Raw genomic sequence first — 22,567 nt, 5'->3', positions numbered from 1 at the left:
GTACATTTTGTAGGAAGTGGGTTTTATACTCTGTGGAAAAAGGGGCGGTTCTATGACGCATGATGTAATGTCTGGGCTCATGGGGGTGTGGCCACTGACTAGTTAAAACTTTATAACTAAACAAGTATCTCGTTTAGAAGGCCAACGTGACATTACATCTTCTCACACATAGTTTCATATTCAATCATATATTTTCACAATATTTAGATGTAAACCTGACAGCTGGGAAATGTACACTTTAAGAGATACAGTTATGTGTGTTTCCTGTCCTTCATGAGATCACCAAATGAAACACACTCGACATGACTGTCCCTTAAGTGTCCATGGACCATTCCCACATTCTCAAAAGTAGAAATATTGTTTAGTTCTCCCAATTTGGGGATTAGGAGTTTTGAACACTTATTCTGGTAGACTCTCTCTCTCAATACTGCATGGCAGTTTCAACCAGGTATTTATGACCGTTGTAAAACCTGACGTGGGAGAGAGAGCGAGTGAGAAGGGGGGTCACGATATACACCCAAAAGGCCACGTCGTGACACATTATTACTCTGTTATTACAAATGTACAATAAAATACTACAATATTACATTGTGTGTGTGTAGAGTGAGTGTGTTAGAGTGTGTGTGTGTGTGTCCATTACTCAGTCCACGTTGTGCCGTGAGGTGTTGTTTTATCCGTTTCTTTGTGGTGGGGTGGGGCTCCGGGTCTGGGTCTGGGTCTGGTGGAGATGATGGTAGTACTGGTGTCATCGGGCCCAGCCAGGTAATATCCTCCCTGGTGCCCAGGCAGAGTGGTAGACAGAAGGCAGGCCATTAATCAAGCTGACCTGGGACGTGGACCGAGTACATAATTAGAGCCTGAAATACAAGGGAACAGGGAGGTCACACTCCCCCGACCTCACATCAACATCAAATGGTGTGTGTGTGTGGGGGTGGCAGCTGTTGTTATTGTCCAAGTACCAGTTGATTTAGCACATTAGTCTCCCCTAACCAAGCCCTCCCCTTAAAATAGGGGTAGTAAGATCCAGTGCTGTGTGTTAGCTAAATGCCTGTATTATCCACTAGACCCTAAGCAGGGAGACTGCAGTGTCTGGTGATGATAGCTATAGCCAGGCAGGCAGGTCTCCAGTGGGACATAACAGACTCAGGAAGGAGACCGGCAGGCTGTTGCACTCTAAGGACAAACCCAACAGTAAATACAGTCAGTAATAGCTGCTACTGCTGCTTCTGCTGCTAGCCCCTGGCAACCAGTCAAACACATGAAAGGGCAACACAAATCTGATTGATTATTATTATTATACAAAGAGCTTCTACTGTACAGGGAGGCATTTCTGGAGGCAGAATAGTTGAATATGTATTTGACCTTTGTTTTGGTATTTTGAGTACCTGGTTCGACGTAGGTCGTTCTTATGCATCAGCCATTACAAAGCTCAGATCATTATTTTGTAATAATAACAACATGGACAAACTGAGACTTAGTTGTGCAGAAATGGAACAGTAGGTCAGGACAGGGTATGTGTGTGTCTGTGCATTTGTTTGTGTGTGTGTTTGAGAGGAGAGAGAGCTTGAGTGTGTGTGTGTGTGTGTGTGTGTGTGTGTGTGTGTGTGTGTGTGTGTGTGTGTGTGTGTGTGTGTGTGTGTGTGTGTGTGTGTGTGTGTGTGTGTGTGTGTGTGTGTGTGTGTGTGGTGTGTGTGTGTGTGTGTGTGTGAGAAAGAGAGGAGAGTTTTCTCTCTGTAGTTTGGGGGGCAGAGTGCAGCAACAACAGCAGCAGCGTGTGGAGTTGTCTGATGATTTATGGTTGTGGAGCAGAAATGGACTGTCAGATTTACAGAGGCCTTTGGTTTCCTTTATGTTGTGGCTGGGAAGCTCCACAGTGCTCTATCATTCTGTCACTAACATTACACACAATCCACTTTTATTTGACAAGTCTCACCATTACAGAGACTATCTGCCATACTTCACTTTCTACCTGTTCTGCCTTCTTCCTATAGCATATGTACAGTAAAAGTATGGACTGTACTGAACTGACAGCTGTCCTGTGCTGTAAATGTACTGACGACTACTGTGTGTTTCAGATCCTGGTGAACTCTGTCAACCAACCTGCCATGCTGTATGAGAACGTGGCGGTGAACGAGGGGAGTCCCATCCACAGAGACCTGCTCTTCAGCCCAGACCACCAGCACATCTATGCCCTCACAGACAAACAGGTACAAGCTTGGCACACACACACGCTGTGTGTAAAAACACACTATCACCAACAAACACTCACATTTACACAAGCGTAAACGTTAAGTGCGCATGTGTGTTTGTGTGGGGTTTTTCTGTGTCAGACACTCCAGCTACTCTTTGTGATTGCTTCCGTTTGATTTCTAGCACTGAGCCAGCCCCCCTGCCCAACCCCCTCTCCACTCACAAATGTTCCTCCCCCAGTCAGCACCCCTCATCACAGGCAACGGAAAGGGGGTCTCTCTGTGATCCCCATTGATGGAATTAGTGTCCAAATCCCCCTCTTAACCAAATCACCAGCGGAAAGAGAAATCTCCCCTCTTCCCCAGTTATTTGTACCCTCTTCTCCTTCTCCTTTTCTCCCTGATCTCTCTGTTCTTTCATGTGGTTTCTCCCCTAAGCTCTAACTGGAGGGCCTCCTCTTGAACACTCATTAAAGACGTTTCCTCCATCATTACTGGGGGCTCCCCCCACCACCCCTCTATTCTTCCTCCCCTTCCCAGCCTCTCTCTCTTTATCAGAATAGAAGAGATGGAATTGGTTAGCAGGGTGATGCGAGATTAGGGGCCACCAAGGCTTACCGCTAAGGATTCATCTCGGGGGTTTAAATTGAAGCGGCTTCTTCAAAATGCCCCTCTCACTCCTCTGGATTGCTATTTAACACCCCGTGGCCCCCTCTCCCCCTCCCTTCAGCCCCCATCACCCTCTCCTCCCAGCCCTTCTCTTGATGGCTATGCAGTATTACATTAATATATGTCAGAGCTGTATGTGTGTGTTTATGTCTCCTGGCTGCTCTGAGGCATAGTGACATGAGGTGACAGAAGTAAGGACTGTCAAGCTCTTTGACACCGCCTGGCTCTGTGACACCGCCTGTCTCTGTGATACCGCCTGTCTCTGTGACACTGCCTGGCTCTGTGACACCGCCTGGCTCTGTGACACTGCCTGACTCTGTGACACCCTGTGACACTCTATCTGAACAGGGATACGTTTTCCTGATAAGGCCTTACTTACGGGACAGACAGACAGGTTACCGTGCACTCCATCATAACACCGCCAAGCCTGCAGCCCCCCCACACCCCACCCCCGACATCCCCAGAAACTGATGACTGAATATCAATAGCCATTTTCCATCAAATGATTTGGGAGGCGGGCTCCGTCCAAGCGTGACGGCCTCTGCCACAAACGCGGCGCCTGTCCTCGGGGGAATATCAGCCAGTGCCGTTTAACCTCCACGTTTGAGGGGTAGAGGAGGAGGAGAAAAACGGTAAATGAGGGAAAAAAGGAGAGGTAGAATAACCATAAAAATGTGTGGTGCACAATGCCTGTTATGTGACTCAGTGGATGGTGTATATGAATTAAACCCAGAGCACTATTCAGTACAGCCTGTGTGTATATTCTGCTCTACACTCCCCCGCTCCGTACCGTACACCTCCATGTGTCCTAATTGATAGCATGAATATGAATCTCCTTCCATATGGGGGACAGGCCCTTTACTCTTGCACCAGGGGAAAGATTTCTTCCTGTATTTGAACATGACAGTTTTATTTATATGGCAGAATATGTACAGAGCAAGATGAGAACTCTGCATTAGTCATATAGCATCCCCAGAGAGAGTACTTATGGGATACACTGCTGCTTTACATAGTATCTCTCTGTTTTGAACTACATAGTGTATCTCTCTGTACTACATATTATCTCTCTGTACTGTACTACATAGTATCTTTCTCTGTACTTTACTACATAGTATCTCTCTCTGTACTGTACTGTACTACATAGTATCTCCCTCTGTACTGTACTGTACTACATAGTATCTCTCTCTGTGCACGTACTATATAGTATCTCTTTCTGTACTGTACTGCATAGTATCTCTCGCTGTACTGTACTACATAGTATCTCTCGGTGTACTGTACTACATAGTACTCTATCTGTACTGTACTGTACTGTACTACATAGTATCTCTCTCTTTGTGCTGTACTACATACTATCTCTCGCTCTATACTGTACTACATAGTATCTCTCTCTCTGTACTGTACTGTACTACATAGTATCTCTCTCTCTGTACTGTACTGTAGTACATAGTATATCTCTGTGCACGTACTATATAGTATCTCTCTGTACTGTACTGTACTACATAGTATCTCTCTCTGTACTGTACTGTACTACATATTATCTCTCTCTGTACTGTACTGTACTACATAGTATCTCTCTCTGTACTGTACTGTACTACATAGTATCTCTCTCTGTACTGCACTACATAGTATCTCTCTCTCTCTGTACTGTACTACATAGTATCTCTCTCTCTGTACTGTACTACATAGTATCTCTTTCTTTACTGTACTACATAGTATCTCTCTCTGTACTGTACTGTACTACATAGTATGTATCTCTGTACTGTACTGTACTACGTAGTATCTCTCTCTGTACTGTACTATATAGTATCTCTCTCTGTACTGTACTGTACTGTACTACATAGTATCTCTCTCTGTACTGCACTACATAGTATCTCTCTCTCTCTGTACTGTACTACGTAGTATCTCTCTCTGTACTGTACTACATAGTATCTATCTCTGTACTGTACTGTACTACATAGTATATATCTCTGTACTGTACTGTACTACATAGTATCTCTCTCTTTACTGTACTACATAGTATCTCTCTCTGTACTGTACTACATAGTATCTATCTATCTCTCTGTACTGTACTGTACTGTACTACATAGTATCTATCTCTGTACTGTACTACATAGTATCTCCCCCTCTGTACTGTACTACATAGTATCTATCTCTCTGTACTACATAGTATCTCTCTCTGTACTGCACTACATAGTATCTATCTCTCTGTACTACATAGTATCTCTCTCTGTACTGCACTACATAGTATCTATCTCTCTGTACTGCACTACATAGTATCTATCTCTCTGTACTGTACTACATAGTATATATCCCGTGTGGCTCAGTTGGTAGAGCATGGCGCTTGCAACGCCAGGGTTGTGGGTTCATTTCCCACGGGGGGACCAGGATGAATATGTATGAACTTTCCAATTTGTAAGTCGCTCTGGATAAGAGCGTCTGCTAAATGACTTAAATGTAAATGTAAATATCTCTCTGTACTACATAGTATCTCTCTCTGTACTGCACTACATAGTATCTCTCTGTACTGCACTACATAGTATCTATCTCTGTACTGTACTACATAGTATATATCTCTGTACTGTACTACATAGTATATATCACTGTACTGTACTACATAGTATCTCTCTCTGTACTGTACTGTACTACATAGTATCTCTCTCTGTACTGTACTGTACTACATAGTATCTCTCTCTCTCTGTACTGTACTACATAGTATCTATCTCTCTGTACTACATAGTATCTCTCTCTGTACTGTACTGTACTACATAGTATATCTCTCTGTACTGCACTACATAGTATCTCTCTCTCTCTGTACTGTACTACATAGTATCTCACTGTACTGTACTACATAGTATCTCTCTCTGTACTGTACTGTACTACATAGTATATATCTCTGTACTGTACTGTACTACATAGTATCTCTCTCTGTACTGTAGTACATAGTATCTCTCTCTCTCTGTACTGTACTACATAGTATCTATCTCTCTGTACTACATAGTATCTCTCTCTGTACTGTACTACATAGTATCTATCTCTGTAGTGTACTACATAGTATCTCTCTCTGTACTGCACTACATAGTATCTCTCTCTGCACTGTACTGTACTACATAGTATCTCTCTCTGTACTGTACTGTACTACATAGTATCTCTCTCTGTACTGTACTGCACTGTACTACATAGTATCTCTCTCTGTACTGTACTGTACTGTACTACATAGTATCTATCTCTGTACTGTACTGTACTACATAGTATCTCTCTCTGTACTGTACTGTACTGTACTACATAGTATCTATCTCTGTACTGTACTGTACTACATAGTATCTCTCTCTGTACTGTACTACATAGTATCTCTCTCTCTCTGTACTACATAGTATCTATCTCTCTGTACTACATAGTATCTCTCTCTGTACTGTACTACATAGTATCTATCTCTGTACTGTACTACATAGTATCTCTCTCTGTACTGTACTACATAGTATCTATCTCTGTACTGTACTGTACTACATAGTATCTCTCTCTGTACTGCACTGTACTACATATTATCTCTCTCTGTACTGTACTGTACTACATAGTATCTCTCTCTGTACTGTACTGCACTGTACTACATAGTATCTCTCTCTGTACTGTACTGCACTGTACTACATAGTATCTCTCTCTGTACTGTACTGTACTGTACTACATAGTATCTATCTCTGTACTGTACTGTACTACATAGTATCTCTCTCTGTACTGTACTGTACTACATAGTATCTCTCTCTGTACTGTACTGTACTGTACTACATAGTATCTATCTCTGTACTGTACTGTACTACATAGTATCTCTCTCTGTACTGTACTACATAGTATCTCTCTCTCTCTGTACTACATAGTATCTATCTCTCTGTACTACATAGTATCTCTCTCTGTACTGTACTACATAGTATCTATCTCTGTACTGTACTACATAGTATCTCTCTCTGTACTGTACTACATAGTATCTATCTCTGTACTGTACTGTACTACATAGTATCTCTCTCTGTACTGCACTGTACTACATATTATCTCTCTCTGTACTGTACTGTACTACATAGTATCTCTCTCTGTACTGTACTGCACTGTACTACATAGTATCTCTCTCTGTACTGTACTGCACTGTACTACATAGTATCTCTCTCTGTACTGTACTGCACTGTACTACATAGTATCTCTCTGTACTGTACTGTACTACATAGTATCTCTCTGTACTGTACTGTACTGTACATTGTCTGGCCTTATATTCAGATGCAGAAAACTGCCCCTGCCATATCAGTATGTAGTCTATGTTATTTCCCCAGCCACTGACCACCCTCTCTCTATCTGTGACACTTTACAGTAGCTTTACAGTAACCTTCCTACAGATAGAGAGTGATAAGAGATCCAGTGGAAATGCAGTGTTAGATGATGTTACTGTCTCATGTTATCTTATCTCTGCTACCATAACGACCACTACAGGGCCATAGCTCCAGCACAGACACACACGCTATAGTTTGACTCGCTGCAGTTTCCCAGCAATTACAGCTAATCGACTTCCATGTGTCTAAATCTTTATAGCAAAGATGGGCTGTAATTGATACAAATGGATTCCATTTGAGTGGCCTTGACATAGAGTTCGATCACCACACGGCCAAGTCCAAGCAGCAATGTTAAACATGAAACCTCTCTCTCTCTCTCTCTCTCACGCTCTGTCTCCACCACAGCCAGAGATTTAGCCAGAGCTCAACCCTGGACACAGCCAATACATGGGACATGTCTTTTACAGCCTCTTTAACAATACCCAACATTCAACCCTCTAGAGGGAAACAGATTTTAAGAAGTGGGCGATACACACATTCAGCAATACTGTGAGGGTTAGGTAGTGTGTGAAGGTATTTCCCTGGGTGGCTGCAGTAGTTATGTCCTCTGTGGTGCAGCTGTGTTAGCTGGGAGGAGTAGGGGACTACTGAGCCTAGCTGCTCTACTGCTCTGCTGGAGCAGAGGACCATTAGCACACTGACTCCACTTAGTTACTGTACATAGTATCTCCCTTCCCTTAGTACTGCAGCTATCCCCGGTCCCAGAGAACCTGACCCTGTGCCCTACACTTCTCCCCAATCACCAACAGTGTGTGGGAAAACACACACACATTCCCTTACTACACTGGCTACAGCAGCGCAAGAGGAAACACCTCATAGTATACATGGAGATGTGTTTTGTCTTATAAATATGATTACCATTATGTGTGACTTCCATCACCACTGGTCCTAGGATTTATTAAGTCAAGGCTGTGTATTATAGATGAGCATGGATGGCCCACTGGTACATCACCTACAGTACCAGTCAAAAGTTTGGACACACCTACTCATTCAAGGGTTTTTCTTTATTTTGTACTATTTTCTACAGAATAATAGTGAAGACATCAAAACTGCGGTCCAAATCATCCCAAACCATCTCAATTGGGTTGAGGTCTGGTGATTGTGGAGGCCAGGTCATCTGATGCAGCAGTCCATCTCTCTCCTTCTTGATCAAATAGCCATTACACAGCCTGGAAGTGTGTTTTGGGTCATTGTCCTTTTGAAAAACAAATGATAGTCCCACTAAGCGCAAACCAGATGGGATGGCATATCGCTGCAGAATGCTGTGGTAGCCATGCTGGTAAAGTCTGCCTTGAATTCTAAATAAATCACTGACAGTGTCACCAGCAAAGCACCCCCACACCATCACACCTCCTCCTCCATGCTTCACGGTGGGAACCACACATGCAGAAATCATCATCATCCTCCGTTCACCTACTCTGCGTCTCACAAAGACACGGCGGTTGGAACCAAAAATCTCACATTTAGACTCATCGGACCAAATGACAGATTTCCACCTGACTAATGTCCATTGCTCGTCTTTCTTGGCCCAAGCAAGTCTCTTCTTATTATTGGTGTCCTTTAGTAGTGGTTTCTTTGCAGCAATCGACCATGAAGGCCTGATTCACGCAGTCTCCTCTGAACAGTTGATGTTGAGATGTGTCTGTTACTTGAACTCTGTGAAGCATTTATTTGGGCTGCAATTTCTGAGACTGGTAACTGTAATGAACTTATCCTCTGCAGCAGAGGTAACTCTGGGTCTTTCTTTCCTGTGGTGGTCCTCATGAGAGCCAGTTTCATCATAGCTCTTAATGGTTTTTGCGACTGCACTTCAAGAAACGTTGAAAGTTCTTGAAATTTAACAAGGCACACCTGTTAATTCATATGCATTCCAGGTGACTACCTCATGAAGCTGGTTGAGAGAAATCCAAGAGTGTGCAAAGCTGTCATCAAGGGAAAGTGTGGCTACTTTGAAGAATCTCAAATATAACATATATTTTGATTTGTTTAACACTTTTTTGTTACTACATGATTCCATATGTGTTATTTCATAGTTGTGATGTCTTCACTATTATTCTACTATGTAGAAAATAGTAAAAATAAAGAAAAACCCTTGAATGAGTAGGGTTTTAACTTTTCACTGGTACTGTATGTCATCTAGATGGCCATTCATGTTAAGGTGTTATATGGATCTCCATGGCCTTCTCTCCTCACACTGAGGCTATTCCCTGGCCATAGCTTCGTTCCGGGGTTGTCAGATGAGACACCACCCACTAGGTTCTTGTTCAACCACTTCCAGCCTCCACTCTTGCTTCTGGCTCACCACACAGTAGCGCACATACACACCGACATGCACTCTCCCTCTAACTAGAGAGTATCTGGTGTGTATTTTCCTATCTCTGCTGTATACAGTATATCGGCAAAGCAGATCACATTTGACTGATGTTAGCATCTGAGCAGGCAGCAGTGGCAGACAGAATACTGAATGTGTCTGGGATTCAGAGCCAGACCAGCTTTTCCCTCTGCTCCCTCTCTCTCGCACACACGTATAAAAAGAGTGATGAGGAGAGGTGGGGAAATTAATTGGTTTGAAGAGATCTCTCTCTTTCTCTCACTACCGTCATCTCCTCTTTTAAAGCCTCTGCCTCCACCTGGTGAAGGAGTCAATGGGCCCCGTGCCCCTGTGGTCGGCAGAACAGAGAGGGGAGCGTCTCTCTTATCTCTCCCTCTCTAGGGCTCCCTCTCTCTCCTTCTCTCCATGGCCCATCCTGAGAGGAGAGTAGGATGAAAGCTGAGTGATGGCTATTCTCTCAGAAACAGCAGCCTGCTAAAGAGATGGGCTCAGACAGGAGCTTACCCCAGCTGTGGAATGGAGTTTTACACTTAAGCCAAAAAATCACCAGGATCTTTACATACAGCACTCACTGAGCTACAAAACAATGGTTTTAGACTTGAGATTTGTTGACAGTATCCAACCTGAGAAAGGGCTTTGGCTGTCACCAGATATGAATGGACATTATCTTCTTCTGTCTGTCTTTTTCTCAGAGATATTTACAGGGCATTCGGAAGGTATTCAGACCTCTTGACTTTTCCCACATTTTGTTACGTTAAAATGTATTAAATATTTTTTTTCCCCTTCATCCATCTACACACAATACCCCATAATGACAAAGCAATAACAGGTTTTTAGACATTTTTGCTCATTTATAAAGAAAAAACTGAAATATCACATTTACATAAGTATTCAGACCCTTTGATTAGTACTTTGTTGAAGCACCTTTGGCAGCGATTACAGCCTCGAGTCTTCTTGGGTAGGACGCTACAAGCTTGGCACACCTGTATTCGGGGAGTTTCTCCCATTCTTCTCTGCAGATCCTCTCAAGCTCTGTCAAGTGCACTCCATGAATCAGGGCAGCAGGGTAGCCTAGTGGTTAGAGCGTTGGATTAGTAACCGAAAGGTTGCAAGTTCAAATCCCTGAGCTGACAAGGTACAAATCTGTTGTTCTGCCCCTGAACAGGCAGTTAACCCACTGTTCCTAGGCTGTCATTGAAAATAAGAATTTGTTCTTAACCTCTAATTCCTCCCAAACCCGGATCCGGGAGCACCCCCATCAGTAAAAAAGCTGACTAGCATAGCCTAGCATAGCGTCACAAGTAAATACTAGCATCTAAATATCATTAAATCACAAGTCCAAGACACCAGATGAAAGATACACATCTTGTGAATCCAGCCATCATTTCTGATTTTTAAAACGTTTTACAGGGAAGACACAATATGTAAATCTATTAGCTAACCACGTTAGCAAAAGACACCACTTTCTTACTCCACCATTTTTTTACTCCATCAGTAGCTATCACAAATTCGACCAAATATATATATATAAATATAGATATAAATAGCCACTAACCAAGAAACAACTTCATCAGATGACAGTCTGATAACATATTTATTGTATAGCATATGTTTTGTTAGAAAAATGTGCATATTTCAGGTATAAATCATAGTTTACCATTGCAGCCACCATCACAACTCTCACCAAAGCAACTAGAATAACTACAGAGACCATCGTGTATTACCTAATTACTCATCATAAAACATTTCTTAAAAATACACAGCGTACAGCAAATGAAAGACACAGATCTTGTGAATCCAGACAATATTTCAGATTTTCTAAGTGTTTTACAGCGAAAACACAATATAGCGTTATATTAGCTTACCACAATAGCAAACATCACAACAGCATTGATTCAAGCCAAAAATAGCGATAACGTATAAACCACCAAAATATATTAATTTTTTCACTAACCTTCTCAGAATTCTTCAGATGACAGTCCTATAACATCATATTACACAATGCATATAGAGTTTGTTCGAAAATGTGCATATTTAGCGGCACAAATCGTGGTTATACAATGAGAAAAGTAGCAAAGCTGCAAAGAAAATGTCAGGAGAAATCTTTGGAGAGGCACCTATTCTAATCAGTAACTAATCCAAAACTTGACTAAAAAATACAGGTTGGACAGCAAATGAAAGACAAATTAGTTCTTAATGCAATCGCTGTGTTACATTTTTAAAATTAACGTTACTTCAACATACAGCGTGCGCTAAAGCGAGACCGCACCGAATTTCATGGCGGAATTATTATTTGACATTTGTCAACATAAATACGAATTAACAGCATAAAGACTGCTTACTATTAGCTGAGCTTCCATCAGAATCTTGGGCAAGGTGTCCTTTCTCCAGAACAATCGTCTTTTGGTTGAAAGATGTCCTCTTCTCCTGTAGAAATAGCAGCTAACGATAGCCACCCACTGGAGAGGTGTCCAACTCGTGAAAGCGCGTGACAAAGAAATCCCAGAAAATCGCAATAAACTGATATAAACTGCTATAAGTCGGTTTAAATTAACTACCTTATGATGTCTTTAACACCTATAACGAATAAAAACATGACCGGAGATATAGAACTGCTAAAACGAAAGCTTTTGCAGGACGCCATTGTGATGTCCCTATTGCGCCAGACGCCCCGTTGAAAAGAATGGTACTTCCGTTCCATGAGCCTTTATAGTGTCCCAGATTGCGCAATCCAGTCCATTCAAATTCTCACCGCTTACTGACACCTAGGGGAAGGCGTATGCAGTGCATGTAGCCCGATAGCTTACATGGGGACTTATAAACTGACCTCAGAACAGGGACCTCGATTTCAGAAATCTCACTTCCTGACAGGAAATGTGCTGCAGAATGAGTTCTGTTTCACTCAGAGAAATAATTCAAACGGTTTTAGAAACTAGAGAGTGTTTTCTATCCAATAGTAATAATAATATGCATATTGTACGAGCAAGAATTGAGTACGAGGCAGTTTAATTTGGGAATGAATTTTTACAAAGTCGAAATGGCGCCCCCCTAGTGTCAAGACTGACTTGCCTAGTTAAATAAAGGGTAACATTATATATTTTTTTAAAGTTGGATGGGGAGCGACGCTGCTCAGATATTTTCAAGTCTCTCCAGAGATGTTCGATCGGGTTCAAGTCCGGGTGTCACGTTCCTGACCTGTTTTCTGTTGTTTGGTATGTGTTTATTGGTCAGGGCGTGAGTTTTGGGTGGGCAGTCTATGTTTTCTGTTTCTATGTTGGTTTTGGGTTGCCTGGTATGGCTCTCAATTAGAGGCAGGTGTTTGACGTTTCCTCTGATTGAGAGTCATATTAAGGTAGGTTGTTCTCACTGTTTGTTTGTGGGTGATTGTCGTCCGTGTCAGTGTTTGTCGCGCCACACGGGACTGTCTCGGTTTATGTAGTCTGTTCCTGTTCGTGAGTTCTGCTGTATTTTATGTAAGTTCCATGTCCAGGTCTGTCTACTCCGTTTTGTTATTTTGTAAACTCCTTCCAAGTGTTTGTTTTCGTGTTTCATCGTTTGATTTAATAAATCATTATGTATTCACAACCCGCTGCACTTTGGTCAAATCACTACTCCTCCTCTTCGTATGAAGAGGAGGAGGAATGCCGTTACACCGGGGCTCTGGCTGGGCCATTCAAGGACATTCAGAGACTTGTCCTGAAACCAGTCCTGCGTTTTCTTGGTTGTGTACTTAGGGTCGTTGTCCTGTTGGAAGGTGAACCTTTGCCACAGTTTGAGGTCCTGAGCGCTCTGGGGCAGGTTTTCATCAAGGATCTCTCAAGGATCTCTCTGTACTTTCCTCCATTCATCTTTCCCTCGATCCTAACTAGTCTCCCAGTCCCTGCCGCTGAAAAACATCCCCACAGCATGATGCTGCCACCACTATGCGTCTCTCTGCACCTGGATGGTGCCAGGTTTCCTCCAGACGTGACGCTTGGCATTCAGGCCAAAGAGTTCAATCTTGATTTCATCAGACCAGAGAATCTTGTTTCTCATGGTCTGAGAGTCTCTAGGTGCCTTTTGGCAAACTCCAAGCAGGCTGTCATGTGCCTGTTACTGAGGAGTGGCTTCCGTCTGGCCACGCTACCATAAAGGCCTGATTGATAGAGTGCTGCAGATATGGTTGTCCTTCTGGAAGGTTCTCCCATCTCCACAGAGGAACTTTAGAGCTCTATCGGAGTGACCATCGTGTTCTTGGTCACCTTCCTGACCAAGACCCTCCCCTCCGATTGCTCAGTTTGTCCAGGCTGCCAGCTCTAGGGAGAGTCTTGGTGGTTCCAAAGATGATGGAGGCCACTGTGTTCTTGGGGACCTTTAATGCTGCAGACATGTTTTGGTACCCTTCCATAGATCTGTGCCTCTACACAATCCTGTCTCGGAGCTCTACGGACAATTCCTTCGACCTCATGGCTTGGTTTTTTCTCTGACATGCACTGTCAACTGTGGGACCTTGTATAGACAGGTGTGCCTTTCCAAATCATGTCCAATCAATTGAATTTAGCACAGGTGGACTCCAATCAAGTTGTAGAAACATCTCAAGGATGATCAATGGAAACAGGATGCACCTGATCTCAATTTCGAGTCTCATAGCAAAGGGTCTGAATACTTATGTAAATAAGGAGTTTCTGTTTTTTATTTTTATACATTTGCAAAAATTTTTTTTTCGCTTTTTCATTATGGGGTTATGTGTGTAAATTGGTGAGGATTTGTTTTTATTTAATCCATTTTAGAATAAGGCTGTAACGTAATAAAATGTGGAAAAAGTCATGGTGTCTGAATACTTTCTGAAGGCATTGTACTTAGGAAATGTAGCCTTCTTCAACATATCGGATTCACTTACTGCTGTTACCGAAGATACAACGTGATACACAACAGTATTGTTATAACTTCTCCTGACAACTGAGAAGCATGGAGTTACAGGGAGCATGTGTTGTTCCCAGGCACTGAGATTGCATCCCAAACGGCACCCTATTCCCTATATAGTGCACTACTTTTGAATAGGGCCCTGGTCAAAAATATTGCACTATATAGGGAATAGGTTGCCGTTTGAGACACAACCTGAGGTGAAGTTGTGGAGTAGATTATGCAACCGTTTCCCAGTAGACAGCCCTGGTCTTGTCTTGTCTTGGTTTAGACTCAGAGCAGCTGGAGGGGATTGTTCTCCCTTAGCTCCCTTAGTGTTGAGATAGGAAATACCTATCTATTCATCATATGGGACGGAAGTATATCTAATCAATGTGAATAATATTAGTCTCATTGTCTCATACATCATCTTGTCTCCTGAGGGTGTTCAGCAGGTGTGATGGATCACCAGTAGAGCATGACATGTCATCTTCCCATACTGTAAATGACCTGATGGTGGGGGTGTGTATTACCTTTTTAATGTGACCTCATAATCAACCAACAGGGCCTTAATCTCACTCTTTTTGCCCTACTAGTTCCTGCAGGGACAGGGTTCCAGATAAATCTGCTTTGGACGGGTTTATAAACCATTCTCCTGCACCGTGTGTAATCATTGTGCGTTCAGGAGAGTAAGGTTCGGTCGGCGGGGGTGAGAGACGAGAGAGAGAAGCACTCTGTTTGTCCTACATATCCCCTCCTGCCTTTTCTCCATTTGTCTCTCCTCATTGGATAATAGAAATGCCAGTGTGGAAGGCTAGTGTTGTGCCTCAAACATCAAAAACTCAATTTCCCAAACTGACAGAATCATTTACCATTCCCCATATTCACAAGCAGTTAATTAAAAGTTCCAGGTAGCCCATCGTACTACATCTCCCCACTGTAAATGCTGGGACCGAGAGAAACATAAAACTGTCCGTTTAACTTCAAGGAGAGAAATTTCGATTAACGTGCGTTGGATTTATACACAGAAGCTCCTCTCGCTGTTGTTCTGACAATAAAGACACGGAGAGGAGAACTAGGTGCATCCGTAACGTTTAAACTCCTACATCTTTGGAAATACAGACAGATTAGTCCAGGAGTAGGTTTTCTCAGGAGAAGATCGATGAATACACTGTATATTAAGTCATCCTTGACCTCAACTGTCATGTAGATGGTCTTGTTTTCTAATTGACAGTATATATGTATGGATTAAGTGGATCATGATCCATAATCAATGGATGTTCTGACTGATGTCATGCTACAGGATATGGTTATCGCGGAGATGGTCATCAATCCTCTACTATAGCTGAATAGATGTCCATGGTAAGGTCAGGTGATGTCAGCAGTGTAAAACGGTAACATAATGTGACTCATTGGTTGTAATTGGCCGTCGCAGTGCTTACATAGACAGAATCAACTGCTGTAATGAAGAGAAAATGGCCCTGGTGGTATTGATTTTGGTACAGTAGAGTACAGTGGAGAAACCTTAGCCCTCTTCTATCATGTTAGGTGCAGAGTTAGTATGATAATGTGTGTTCTGTCATGTTAGGTGCAGAGTTAGAATGATAATGTGTGTTCTATCGTGCTAGGTGCAGAGTTAGAATGATAATGTGTGTTCTATCATGTTAGGTGCAGAGTTAGAATGATAATGTGTGTTCTATCATGTTAGGTGCAGAGTTAGAATGATAATGTGTGTTCTGTCGTGTTAGGTGCAGAGTTAGAATGATAATGTGTGTTCTATCATGTTAGGTGCAGAGTTAGAATGATAATGTGTGTTCTATCATGTTAGGTGCAGAGTTAGAATGATAATGTGTGTTCTGTCGTGTTAGGTGCAGAGTTAGAATGATAATGTGTGTTCTATCATGTTAGGTGCAGAGTTAGAATGATAATGTGTGTTCTATCATGTTAGGTGCAGAGTTAGAATGATAATGTGTGTTCTATCATGTTAGGTGCAGAGTTAGAATGATAATGTGTGTTCTGTCGTGTTAGGTGCAGAGTTAGAATGATAATGTGTGTTCTATCATGTTAGGTGCAGAGTTAGAATGATAATGTGTGTTCTGTCGTGTTAGGTGCAGAGTTAGAATGATAATGTGTGTTCTATCATGTTAGGTGCAGAGTTAGAATGATAATGTGTGTTCTGTCGTGTTAGGTGCAGAGTTAGAATGATAATGTGTGTTCTGTCGTGTTAGGTGCAGAGTTAGAATGATAATGTGTGTTCTGTCGTGTTAGGTGCAGAGTTAGAATGATAATGTGTGTTCTGTCGTGTTAGGTGCAGAGTTAGAATGATAATGTGTGTTCTGTCGTGCTAGGTGCAGAGTTAGAATGATAATGTGTGTTCTGTCGTGTTAGGTGCAGAGTTAGAATGATAATGTGTGTTCTGTCGTGCTAGGTGCAGAGTTAGAATGATAATGTGTGTTCTGTCGTGTTAGGTGCAGAGTTAGAATGATAATGTGTGCTTTTGGAAAAAAAAACTTTCTTCCATCTATGAGCTTCCTCGAGGAATAGACATTTTATTTGCCTCCAATGATCTAGAACTTTCTTGCTGAATAGCTGGGACATCATCACTAACCCAAAGCTCAGCTTGGTCAGCCCAGCCTCCTTTAAACAACCACTATCTGGTTTTGTTGCTATGGTAACATGCGGTGGGGCATAGCTCCTGCTGTTGTACAATACAGTAGCATCTCTTCCTCCACTTAGTCCTTTAAATGTTTTCATTTTGATGAAGAGGGGTGAAGCTACTGAACATGGTGCAGGCCAGGGAGGTGTATTGAGCTGAGCGGTTAAAGCTTGTTAGAGCAGTAACTAGGTGTCCTCACTGAAGTATGAAGCTAAAACTTCCCTCCTTAACCTCCTCCTAGCACTTAGCTCTACTCCTCTACTCCTCTACCAGGAGTGTTCAGTCAGGACCCTCACCTCCACACGTCTTGTCTGCATCCGGATACACTCTTATGGGTGTATAAAAGACCACAAATCGGATTGAAATGTTTATTGGCATGGAGGGTGTCTTTACGAGGAGTGATTGAGGCTGAAGCTCAATGATGACAAGCAAATGACTGCTTGTGGATGTCATTCATTCAGTACAGTCCTAGAAAAAAGGTGCTACCTAAAGGGTTCTTCAGCTGTCCCCATAGGAGAACACTTTGAAGAACTGTTTTTGGTTACATGTAGAACTCTTTTGGTTCCAAGTAGAACCATGTTGGGTTCCATGTAGAACTCTTTTGGTTCCAAATAGAACCATTTTGGGTTCCATGTAGAACTCTTTTGGTTCCATGTAGAACCATTTTGGGTTACATGTAGAACTTTCCACAGAAGGTTATACATGGAACACAAAAAGGTTCTTCCTGGTACCAAAAGAGTTTTACCTGGAACCAAAAAGGGTTATACTATGGGAACAGCTGAATAACCCTTTTGGAACCTTTTTTTCCTAACATGCTGACCACACTGCTCGCGTCGCGTGCGTCAACGAGTGTCTGCATAGCCAGAATAGAATAGAACTTACATTTGTGACGCTTGACACGCTGCAAGTCCCGCCTCTCCCATCTCCTCATTGGTTTTTCGGAGCACATACCCACGTGCCATCTCCTCATTGTTTTTTAGGAGCATATGCCCACGTGGGTGATTGATAGATGAACTGAGGTCCACACCAGTCCAGTTGGTAGTGGTAATGCACCTTAAAGTTGGTTACCAACCGCCAAATAAAGTCCACAGAAGAAGAAGAAGAAGAAGAAGCCTGAAGGGGGAGAGATTATTAGAAACAAACTTTTACTCTTTTATCTGTGGATTAATTGTCGGAGTAGAGGACCTTGTGCATTCCAGGTAAGAACAACCCAAGGTTTATATCCCAAGAGAAATTAACTAGCAACAGCAAGCTAGCTAGCTAAATTGCCATAAATGTTTAATGCTTTTCGACCTGTCTCCAAAATAAAATAGTTTGTTCAGAGTTCGTTTTGATATTTCAACCTTCGTGTCCTGATAGCGTCTGGTGTGGGTTGACAAAATCAACATGCGCGCGAGCGGTCTGGTCAGCATGTAAGAGTGTAGGTTGTGACCAGTGGTAGCAAGGAATGCACCAAGTCACCTGCCTGTTTGGTCAGTGGCATGTGAGGCAGATTTTGTGTGAGAGTCTGCTGGTCCTCTCTTTGTCCTCTGTGAGAATGTGGTGGCCGCCATCAAGAGCGCAGCACAGGTGACAGTGCCGCATGGCATTTGGGCCCTTTCTCTCTCTCTCCCTTTCCCCCCTCTCCCTCTCTCTCTCTCTCTCTCTCTCTCTCTCTCTCTCTCTCTCTCTCTCTCTCTCTCTCTCTCTCTCTCTCTCTCTCTCTCTCTCTCTCTCTGTCTCTCGCCCTCTCTCTCTCCCGCTCTCTCCCTCTCTCTCAAAGCTGTGTCTGTGTCAGTGGCTGTGATGTATGGCCTCATTTGCCATATTTCTCTCTATGCCCAGCCGAATTCAAGACAGATGCCAGGGAAAAGGAATGAAAAAAGCCTCCAGAAGGAAAAGTTTGTTCTTGTGAAATTAAGCCTTGTCGTTTTCGGGGTGGGCAGAGGGATGACCTAATCTGTATGTGTGTGTGACACCATGGGGTGGTTCTGAAGGGGTGCTAACAGAATGACCTATCCATCACAGTATTGTGCTCTGATAGCACATTCTATTTTGGCGCAAATTACACAGATGGAGCAATTACAGTAGGCCTGCCTAGCCGGGCCCATGCCGCTGCCCTTATGTGAAATGAAATATCAGTGTCGCAATTACATTTGTGTGTCTCCCTCCGTCCCCTCGCTCCCTCCCTCTCTCCCTCCCCCTAGCTCCCTCTCTCTCTCCTTCCTTGCTCCCTCCTTCCCGTGGCTGATTAAGACGTTCTCCATTGTGACCTAAATGAGAGGCTCATTTGTGGCTGTTATTTATTTGTAATTAATCCCTCCCCCTGTCGCTGGACCAGAGATGAATGGTAGTGTCCTCCTCCTTCTCTGCCTGTAGCAGTAAATAGGCCAGGAGGAAAATGCCATTTTTAATATGAATAGGTGCTCTTAGTAATAGTCACTGTACCTCTTGGTAAGACAAAGGACTCTGGCGGGGAACCTAAGATCTTCCTTCCTATTATTTGCTTTATAAAACTCAGTAATTGAAATGTTCCATTGAAATATTATCTTCCCCTGTATCGCCCGACCTATTGAGTAAACTCTATCTGCTATGGCTTTTATGTTTTAATAAGATACGGTATGTGTGTCTGGATTTTTCTGCCTGCCTCATAATCTTTAGTCACTTTTGTCCAGGGGAATGTAATGACAGCTATTTACTGTTATTGCCTCTGTGGTTATTTGGTGTAATAATGACGTCAGGACTATTTTTTTCAGGACTATCAGAGGCACTGCTATCTCCATGTATCTGCTTTTGCATGCACTCATGTAGTAAAAATACATTTTTATTCTACCTAGGCCTATACTTAAACAATAATGCCTAAGAACCCAGCCCAACAAGGGCTGTTCTGAGGCCCGAGGCGAGGCCAAGTGTCACGGCCGTCAAAAGAAGACCAAGGTGCAGCGTGGTGAGCGTACATACCCGGCCAAAACATAGAAATAAAGAAACATAGAAAACAAAACATAGAATGCCCCACCCCAAATCACACACTGACCAAACCAAATAGAGACATAAAAAGGCTCTCTAAGGTCAGGGCGTGACAGTACCCCCCCCCCCCCCCCCCCCCCCCCCAGGTGCAGGACGCAAACCCCGCTCCACCTCTGGTTCACCCCACTTTGGTGGCACCTCTGGTGCGGGGACCCTCGTTGCCGACCCCGGACTGGGGACCCTCGTAGCGGGCCCCGGACTGGGCACCCTCGCTGCGGGCCCCGGACTGGGCACCCTCGCTGCGGGCCCCGGACTGGGCACCCTCGCTGCGGGCCGCGTACTGGGCACCCTCGCTGCGGGCCGCGTACTGGGCACCCTCGCTGCGGGCCCCGTACTGGGCACCCTCGCTGCGGGCCCCGGACTGGGCACCCTCGTTGCGGGCCCCGGACTGGGCACCCTCGTTGCGGGCCCCGGACTGGGCACCCTCGTTGCGGGCCCCGGACTGGGCACCCTCGTTGCGGGCCCTGGACTGGGCACCCTCATTGCTGGAGACCATCGCTGGAGGCTCCGGACTGGAGGCCGTCGTTGGAGGCTTCGTGCCATGACTCCTCACTGGAGGCTTCGTGCCATGGATCATCACTGGAGGCTTCTTGCCATGGATCATCACTGGAGGCTTCGTGCCATGGATCATCACTGGAGGCTTCTTGCCATGGATCATCACTGGAGGCTTCTTGCAATGGATCATCACTGGATGCTTCGGACTGGAGGGACACACAGGAGGCCTGGCTCTGGGAGCGAGCACAGGATACACTGGGCCATGGAGGCGCACTGTAGGTCTCGAGCGTAGAGCCTGCACAACCCGTCCTGGCTGGATGGTTACTTTGGCCCGGCACGTGCGGGGCGCAGGCACAGGACGCACTGGGCTGTGCAGACGCACCGGAGACACAGTGCGCAGAGCCGGCACAGGATATCCTGGGCCGTAGAGACGTACTGGCGGCCAGATGCGCTGAGCCGGCACCCTCCGACCTGGCTGGATGCCCACTCTAGCCCGGCCGATTCGGGGAGCTGGAAGGTAGCGCACCGGGCTGTGAACGCGCACTGGAGACACCGTGCGCTCCACCGCATAACACGGTGCCTGACCAGTACGACGCTCACCACGGTAAGCATGGGGAGTTGGCTCAGGTCTATAACCCGACTCCGCCAATCACCCCGTGTTCCCCCCATTTTTGGGGGGGGCTGCCTCTCGGGCTTCCTTGCCAGCCGTGTTCCCTCGTAACGATTACCAGCTGCCTCCGCCTTCCTGGCTGCTTCCACCTGTTCCCATGGAAGGCGATCCCTTCCGGCCAGGATCTCCTCCCATGTCCAGGATCCTTTGCCGTCCAGGATGTCATCCCATGTCGAGTTCTCCTTTTTACCACGCTGCTTGGTCCTTTTTTGGTGGGAAGTTCTGTCACGGCCGTCGAAAGAAGACCAAGGTGGAGCGTGGTGAGCGTACATATTCCTTTTTATTTGAATGTCGCAAACAAAACAATAAACAATACAAAACGACCGTGAAGCTTAACAGGGCTATGAAGCCTCGAACAAAATTAACTTCCCACACTGAAAGGAGGGAAAAGGGCTACCTAAGTATGGTTCCCAATCAGAGACAACGATAGACAGCTGTCCCTGATTGAGAACCATACCCGGCCAAAACATAGAAGTAAAGAAACATAGAAAACAAAACATAGAATGCCCACCCCAAATCACACCCTGACCAAACCAAATAGAGACATAAAAAGGCTCTCTAAGGTCAGGGCGTGACACCAAGGTAATTCCTGGGTTTGAGGGCATTATTGCTTTTATAAAACTGTTGCCAATATATTTATACAAATATAAACATTATTTTAATGAGTAAATTCGTTTTTTGCATTCTGAAGTTATTATCCAAGCGGGCTGGTCTTTTTAGTTATTTTCTCCTGTTTTGACCCAGTTGTTAATTCTAATCGTTCTATAAATTCAATGATAATGATTTAATAAATATCACAACTATTATTGTTAGCGAGTCCGAGCTAACCAAGCTAGTTGGTGATGTTAATAGTGACGTTTCCATTGATGGCACACGAGTGGAAGAGCTTCTGACGCTGGTTGGTGACAGCCAGTGCTTGTCTCTACTTTGCTGGCACTGGAGAGATCGCATTTGTAAAATGATACATTGTTTTACAGGTAGTAGAGGCAGACAGGTAGGTTTATTCAACCCCCAACTGTTGCAAACCAAATAGTAACATGGGAAAATAATGTGTAGACACTTTTTTCCTGAGGGATTTCCTGCCTGGGCTGTGGATGGTGGAATTATGACATTAACATGTTATGGTATTTTGCAGGAGTTGTTGTCCGACAACCCCCGCATATCAACCAATCAGCATCCAGGACCCAAACGACCTGTTTTATAATTAAGCAATAAGGCACGAGGAGGTGTGCTATATGGCCAATATACCACGCGGAGTGCCTTGATACAGCCCTTAGCCCGTGGTATGTTGGGCATATA

The 22,567-nt window shown here is 44.1% G+C and overlaps 1 protein-coding gene across 1 annotated transcript in view; it reads left to right on the top strand.

Annotated features, from left to right (window-relative positions):
- The window catches only part of plxna1a (plexin A1a), a 238,802-nt gene that overhangs the window by 121,778 nt on the left and 94,457 nt on the right, over positions 1–22,567 (top strand). The window contains exon 3 of the mRNA XM_039008029.1: positions 2,076–2,207. Within this exon, the coding sequence (XP_038863957.1) occupies positions 2,076–2,207 (132 nt within the window). The remainder of the gene's footprint in view (positions 1–2,075; positions 2,208–22,567) is intronic.

This window comes from Salvelinus namaycush, chromosome 14 (assembly GCF_016432855.1).
Source record: "Salvelinus namaycush isolate Seneca chromosome 14, SaNama_1.0, whole genome shotgun sequence".
Classification (NCBI taxonomy): domain Eukaryota; kingdom Metazoa; phylum Chordata; class Actinopteri; order Salmoniformes; family Salmonidae; genus Salvelinus; species Salvelinus namaycush.
The sequence above is the reverse complement of the archived record's forward strand: the minus strand, read 5'-3'. Positions and strand labels throughout refer to the sequence as shown.